The sequence below is a fragment of the Otolemur garnettii genome, unplaced genomic scaffold, assembly GCF_000181295.1.
Source record: "Otolemur garnettii isolate 467f Iridium unplaced genomic scaffold, OtoGar3 scaffold00038, whole genome shotgun sequence".
Taxonomy (NCBI): Eukaryota; Metazoa; Chordata; class Mammalia; order Primates; family Galagidae; genus Otolemur; species Otolemur garnettii.
Window position 1 is genome coordinate 14,771,673 of NW_003852433.1, and position 7,928 is coordinate 14,779,600.

At 46.7% G+C, this 7,928-nt stretch overlaps 1 protein-coding gene across 2 annotated transcripts in view; it reads right to left on the reverse strand.

Moving 5' to 3' along the window:
* OAS2 (2'-5'-oligoadenylate synthetase 2) overlaps positions 1-6,863 on the reverse strand; it is a 30,143-nt gene extending 23,280 nt beyond the window's left edge. For both annotated transcript variants that reach the window (XM_023513310.1, XM_023513309.1), the window contains exons 1-2: positions 6,668-6,863; positions 2,030-2,300 (exon numbers count right to left, since the gene is read on the reverse strand). In XM_023513310.1, coding sequence (XP_023369078.1) covers positions 2,030-2,300; positions 6,668-6,844 — 448 coding nt within the window. In that variant the 5' untranslated portion in view covers positions 6,845-6,863. The remainder of the gene's footprint in view (positions 1-2,029; positions 2,301-6,667) is intronic.
* Positions 6,864-7,928: the final 1,065 nt, after the last annotated feature.

The following is a 7,928-nucleotide window of genomic DNA, read 5'->3' on the forward strand; positions in this document are numbered from 1 at the left end:
AAAAAAAAAAAAAAAAAAAAAAAAAAAGAAAGAAAGAAAGTTGAGGGAAGAATGTTCCAGGCAAAGGAACAACATGGACCAAAGCCTCAAGTTGAATGGGCATGGGGGGTGGGAGAAGCTCAGTGAAGGTCAGAGTAGGTGCAACATAGACAGTTGGTGGTGAGTGGTATAGCTGGAGAGGGAAGTAAGCTGGTGTTGTGACTAGATTTTTCCGGATTCCCCAAGAGTTAGTCCGAGACCCACTCCGATGTAAAGATCATGAGGCAAGCTTCATTCAAGCCCGGGCCTGGACTCTCCTGGTGAGCACACCGAGGAAGAGCCCGGTCCTTGGCTCTCAGCAAGGTTTTATAGGGTACAGAAAGCAAGAGGGGTAGGGTTGGGTGCGAGTACATTCTGATTGGTTGCTAGAGAGTTTGGCAGACTACAGGTTGCTTTTGAGCGAGTGATTGGTCCGGGATTTCCCGCCAGGGTGCAGGGACGGCAAGGGGCGGGGAAGTCTCAGGGAGTTTTCAAGGCCGGGAAGGGGCAGGGAAGTCCCGGGGAGTTTCTAAGGTGGGGGTATTGTACTGGGTCACCCACTGGACAAGACACAAAATGAAGGAGTGTCATCCGGGACCTCTCACTCGGGCCAGAAGATGATCAAAGTCCTGTCCTGCTGAGGAGTTTGCTCCTTATCCTACATGGAATGAAAAGCCACCAGAAAGTTTAATGCAGAATGTGTGACAAAGTCATATTTGTGCTTGGAAGGAAGGTGTCCAGCTGCAGTGCAGAGTGAGAGAGAAGGTGGAGAGGAAACCAGGAGGCCATTGCCATATCTAGGCCAGCCCTGATGGTGGCCTTGACTAGGGAAATAGAGGGAAGGGAGAGAGATGACGCAGATTTAAGAGCAAGTTAGGAAGAACTGGGAGGATTTAGTGATGGGCTGTGAGCGAGAAGGCAGGGGAGTCAGAGATACAATGCTGACAGGCCAAACTGCAGGACTATTTGCTGTGACAGGGGACACAGGAGGTGGGAAGGTCTTGGGGAGATAGGCTCAAGCTCTGGTAGACAGTTGTCCATGGAAAGTTGTTGCTTTGATGTTGACCTGGTAGGAAGGCAGACTTCAAACGCTTGCCCCAGCTAGACTTTTCCTAGATGTTTGCCTCATCCTCTTCCTATAAAGCAATGATTTTCATCTGGTGTGCTACAATTTTTTTTAAGATCATTCATTAAAGTGTTTTTCAAAAGAAGTTCAAAGCACTATAAGTATATTCTTTTTTCTTACTCTTTTTAAAATCAACATAATTTAAGTGTGCCACAGAAGTTTAACTATAGGTTCTAGTGTGCCGTGAGATAAAACAGGTTGAAAAACACTGCTAGGAAGCAATCCTGGCTCTAGTGTAAAGCCTCGAGTGTGGCCTGTGGACCAGCAGCATCATCGTGGAGCTGGTTAGAAATATGGAATCCTGGGCCCTGACTCACAACATGCATTTCAACAAAGTTTTCGGTGATTCGTGTGCACATTACAGTTTGAAAAGCTCTGCTTTAGACTCTAGAAATGAGAGGGCTTTCTCCAAAGTCAATCAGGAGGTGATGGAGAAGTTTCAGAGAAGAATGTAAGCCCAGGCTCGGCGCCTGTGGCTCAAGTGGCTAAGGCGCCAGCCACATACACCTAAGGTGGCGGGTTTGAATCCAGCCCAGCCCGCCAAACAACAATGACGGCTACAACCAAAAAATAGCTGGGCATTGTGGCGGGTGCCTGTGGTCCCAGCTACTCGGGAGGCTGAGGCAGGAGACTCGCTTGAGCCCAGGAGTTGGAGGTTGCTGTGAGCTGTGATGCCACTCTACCCAGGGGGACAGCTTGAGGCTCTGTCTCAAAAAAAAAAAATAAATAAATAAGCCCAGAACAGAAGGGATTTTTCTCTTATGAGTGTCTATGGTCTCCCATTTCAGAAAGCACCCATGGTGTATATAGGACCTACATGGCTGTCTGCAGTTCCTTTTCTGGACCTTCTCCCCCCCACCCAAACACACACCCAGGAGCACGCACCCAGAGCATTGAAGGCAGGTAGCACCTCAATGGAGACTGTCTGCTTTCTTATGGACACCTGGATAGTGAGCTTATCTCGGAAGTTCTGGATCTTGCAACTCTGCGAAAAATCGGAGTCCACGCGCCGTTTGATTTTGTTGAGGAGTCCACGCACCTTTTGATTTCGTTGGCTTTCCTTCTGATCCTGGAAATGTTGGAAGTGACTGAGGAAGAGGACGAGGGTACAATCAGCGTTGTCTCTCAAGATTGTTTTCCGGCCGTAGGAGCCTCCCTGCCAGCAAGAGAGAGGCAGATGTGAAACTTGGATTCTTTGGGGTCACAGGAAACTCCAGCAGAAGGTAGTATTTCTCAACTCAAGTGAAAGCCAAAAATGTCACCATGGCCTTAAAGTGGCAGGCATCCATTTGTCACCCCAAAGACCTAATTGGGATGTGCATAGAAGCACTTTTCATGCTGGCCCCAAACTGGAGGCAACTCAAATGGCCATCAACTACAGAATGCTGCAGACTGCCCGCCCTCTGCCACTGTGAGCACACTGTCCTGGGGTCTGACCACAGGATCGCTTCACCTGCCACTACTGTTGGTGCTTGTGCATGTCATCGGGAGCCTGCAATTGACCTTCCCTGTCCACTGTCCTGCCTGCCTCCACCTGCCCATACCATCAAGGGCCTCACTCCATCTGTTGCAAGCACTCATGCCATTCAGGACTTGGAGATCGATCTGCCCTGCCTGTTACAACCAGGGCATGAGTGTGCCATCCAGGGGCCTCAGGAGAGGTGTACCCACTTGCTGTTAGTGCCTGTGTGTGCCTCTTGAAGGCCTGGGGACCCGCCTACCCAGCCTGTGCACTACTTATTGGCCTGAGAGTTGGCCTGCTGCTGATACAGGCACTGCCGATGCCATGCACACCACCTAGGGGCCCATGGGCTTGCCTGCCCAGTCCTCTGCTGCCACTGCTGGCCCCCAAGCATACCGTCTCGAGGCCCAAGGCCTCGCCTACCTGGACTCACTACCCTGGTGCCCACGAATGATGCCTAAGGACCTGAAGATGGGCATCCTGGTTTGCTGCTACCAACACTGGTACCTGAGGACTGGCCCACCTGGTGTTCCCAGCAAAACCCTATCATGACCTCCACTAACAACTACAGCCTAAGCCACTGAGGAACTCACAGACACCACAAATGCTGATGATAGCTGAAGAAATCATACAGAGATTATACTACAAAAATCCACTCAAAATAGATTAAAGACTTTAACATAAGACCCAAGACTCCATCTAGGTCAGGAGTATCCAACCTCAGCTCACAGACTGCATGCTGACTTTGTGAGGACTTTTTTTGTTGCTTATCTGTAGTGCCAGATATCACACAAAGTATGCACAGGCCTCTCTTTTGCTAGTCAGCTTTCATTAGTGTTTGTGTATTTAATGGGACCAAGACAACTCTTATTCTTCCAATATACTGTAGGGAAAAAAGAAAACGTTGGACACCCCTGGTCTAGGCAAAGATTTTATGGCAAAGACTGCAAAAGCATAGGCAACAGAGCTAAACATAGACAACGGAGACTATATTAAACTCCAAACCTTCTCTGTAACAAAGGAAACAAATCAACAGTGTGAAGAGACAAGCTATGGAATGGGGGGGAAATATTTTCAAACTGACAAGGGATTAATATCCAGAATATATAAGGAACTGAAACAACATCAACAACTCAAATCATCCCACCATCCCAAAAGAATGGAGAAAGGATATGAACAGACATTTCTCAGAAGAAGACATACAGACGGCCACACGTGGGGTGAGACAATAAGTCCTCAGTTCACTGCTCGCCGGTAGGTGTAGGAAACTCACAGGACCCGATGAAGAGAAAACAAAGAGAAAAACACAACTTTCCTGGGGGAGGGGATGGACCCCCTTCCTTCAGGATGTATTATGTCCCTGTAGATTGCTTTCTAGGGGTTGCAACTTGCCTCAGCAGAGGTGCCCTGCAGATATCACTCCTCTCTCGGCTGGGCTCCTAGTCTTCAACTTTGTTGGGTATTTTCTGGACTTTATCCTTCCCTCTGGACGGGAGCTTCTGTTGGAGGCTGGTACCTGTCTGCCATCTTGCCCCTCCCCCCTACATGGATGGAGCTGGAACATACTCTTTTTTTTTTTTTTGAGACAGAGCCTCAAGCTGTCCCCCTGGGTAGACTGCCATGGCATCACAGCTCACAGCAACCTCCAACTCCTGGGCTCAAGCGAGTCTCCTGCCTCTGCCTCCCAAGTAGCTGGGACCACAGGCACCCGCCACAATGCCTGGCTATTTTTTGGCTGCAGCTGTCATTATTGTTTGGTGGGCCTGGGCTGGATTTGAACCTGCCAGCTCAGGTGTATGTGGCTGGCATCTTAGCCGCTTGAGCCACAGGCGCCGAGCCAAACATATTCTTTCTAGCAAAGTATCTCAAGAATGGAAGAAAAAGTATCCAATGTACTCAGTCTTACTATGAAACCAATTCATAGCTTTCTTATGAAAGCTATAACCCAATTATAGCCCAAGAAGAAGGGGAAAGGGGAGAGGCGGGGGAGAGGGGAGGATGGGTGGAGGGAGAGTAATTGGTGGGACCAACCTACGGTACATCTTACAAGGGTACATGTGAAATTTACCAGGTATAGAATATAAATGTCCTAACATAGTAACTAAGAAAATGCCGTGAAGGCTATGTTAACCAGTTTGATGAACATATTTCAAATTGTATATAAAATCAGCACATTGCATCCTATGATTGCATTAATGTACACAGCTATGATTTAATAAAGAATAAAGAATAAAGAAAAAAGAGGAAAATAAAACCCAAAGTAAATAGGAAAAAGAAAATAACAAAGATCTGTATAGGTATCAGTGAAACAGAAAAACAATAGAGAAACATTGAAATAAAAACATGTTTCTTTGAGAAGATGAGTAAAATTGACAAATTTCCAGCCAGATAAAGTAGAGAAAAAAGGAGAAACAAATTAGCCATATTAGGAAGAGGGAGATAATTTCATTGAATATTTCACAATACTCTGCAAATATTAAAAGGATAATCAAGGAATTATGAACATTGAAAAAAAAAAAAAGAAGAAGCTTTGCACTAATGCCAGTGCCCAGTCCACCCTTCAGAGCAATTTTGGAACTCTCATTTTGAAATATCCACAAAAGCTGTCATTGTATTACCCTTGATGTCCTGAATGTCCTAAAAATGTCTTCCTTTCAATATTTCCTTTATCTTTGGGTAAAGAAAAAAGTCACTGGGGGCTAGATCAGGTGAGTAGGGATGGTGTTCCAATACAGTTATTTGTTTACCGGCTAAAAACTCCCTCACAGACAGTCCTGTGTCAGCTGCTGCATTGTCAGGATGCAAGAGCCATGAGTTTTTGGCCAGATTTTCAGTTGAGAGTCTCTAAGTCTTTCTCTATCAATGTTTTCTTGGTCTACAATATATCTTACAGTCACCCAATGATTTTGACACACAATTTGATGAGTTTGTATAATGTTTTCATCAGTTCTGCTCATTACTGACTGCCCTGACCTCTCTTTATTAGTGATGCTTTCTCTCGCCTCAGAGAAACGTTTAATCCATTTTCACACTGCCATTTCCTTCATGGCATTATCCCCATAAACTTGGACGAATATGTCCCTGATTTTACTTCCACTCTTGCCACTGTTTGATGAATGTTTGTTCATTGCTCTAAATCAGCTCCAACATTCTTGTGATGGAAAAACACACCACAACAGCAAACACCATCCAACAAGACACTGCCACACACTGACATGGACACAACTGTGAGACACTGATATGCCAAGGTTGTTAAACCTTATCAAGTTGTTTGTACAGTGCTGCAAAGGTAAGAGCGTGGCGGCAAGTTCATGAACTTAATTGTTAGACTCTGTATGTACAATTATATCAATAAAAAACAATAGAATGGACAAATGTGGTATGTTTGCTTAATGGAATAACATACAAAAGTAAAACTGATAAACGACTGCATGTAATAATGTCAATTTCATAAACCTGATGAGAAACCAGAGAGCAATCTTGAGTAGTTGGACCAATGTTCTTCAGCCTCAGTTTACCCCTCTGTACTATGGGGAAGATAGAAACGATGATAGTGATTAATAACAGTTACTGCATTGAGCACTAACTATGTGCCAGGCTCTGTGCTAAGAACATGTTATGTTTAAGCCTTTCAATTCCTTGAAATGGGAACTCTGCCTCTCCCCATTTTACAGATTCAGAGACTAAGGCACAGAGGCTAGGGCCACATGACCCGTTTGGGGAAGAGTCAGCTCCAGAGCTTGTGCCTCTTGGAGGGGGCAGCGGTGTCTAATCTTTTTCCTTCTCTCCTGCACATGAAAAGAATAAGAGTTGTCTTGGTCCACACATTAAATACATAAACACTAACAAGAGCTGATTAGCAAGAAAAGGTACACACCTAAGTTTCATCATATCCGATACCACAGATAAGCTAAATAAGTCCTCAGATAATCAGCATGTGGCCAGTGGGGCCCACAGGTTAGACACCCCTGCATCTATAACCTATCCCAGCCCAGGTGTGAGGCAGGCGCATCACTGTGGAATCTTCTGGATCTCGAACCCTGACCCTGTCCTGGACTCACCTTGGCTACTCCCTGTACCTCTGGGAAGTATTTCGGGTTCTGCAGGGTGTCACAGATGAAGTTCACAATTGAGTCCATCTCAGTCTGATAGTCTTCAAGGGGCTTCACGTTGTCCTGGATAAAATCATCCAGCTGCTCAGCAGGCACTGAAGACACCTGTGACTCCCCGTTTCCCATTGCTGCCTGCTGGCTGCTGCCGGGGGAACGAAATGGCAGAGCCGGAAGCCTGGAAACCGAAATTTAAATCCAGAGGCCTCTGCCCCGCCCCTGCACCAGCGCCCAGAGGCAGGAAACCGAAACTGAGCTTAGACGTCTCTGTCCCCCCACCCACCGCAGTGCAGTCTGAGTCCTGCACTCGAAGCTGAGAAACCAAAACAGTTCAGCGCATCTGCCCTGCCCCAGCAGCTGAGATGACTAGTCTTTCAGCCACTCCCAAGGACTCCTAGAGGTTAAACACACAATATCAACAGCCCCACTGTTAGGGCTAGACTTGTGTCCTTGGGCACATCACTTGCCCTCTTCATGCCTCAGTTTCTCCATCTGTAGACTGGGGGAAAATGGCGCTTCTATCATAGGGATAGTCCCTGCAAAGTGCACAGGACAGGGCGCTGCACATGACAAAACCTATGTAAGTGCTAAGTAAATAAAACTTGACAGAGGCAGAGGGCAGAGGTCATCTGTTGTGGTTCTGTCCCTTTCTTGCTGTTCTCAGTGGCCAGGGAATGCAAACTCAGAAATAGCAGCAGAGAAGAGAAAGACCCAGACAGGAGACTGACTTGCCCATGACACACAGCAAGGCAGGAGCTGAGTAGAGTTAGATTTCAGTCCTGCCTCTGGGTAAATATGGGCCCTGCAGTGGTCAGAAGGCAGGAGCCTCTGCATGTGGGCTTCTTGGGCACACAGGGGAAGGGCTGCAGGGGACACCTGGCCCAGCAAGGGCAGAAAACAAGTCCTGGAGTGCATAGGCCATGAGGAAGAAAGGCAGACATGCAACTCCTGTGCCCAGAGCTGTGAACACAAGACTCACAGTGGGCTCCCTGTAGGCTGCTGTGGCCCAGCTGTAAGAATTCCTATGGAAGGCAAAAATCCCTAAGCTGTGATGGAGTAGGGGGGCCTTCCAGACTGGGATGCTTAATTGTAGGCGTTAACTTGGTTCAGCTAAAGCACTCAGATATTTGGTCAAATTTTAGTCTAGATCTTTGTGTAAAGTTTTTTTTTTTTAGATGAGATTAACATTTAAGTCGGTAGACTTTGAGTGGAC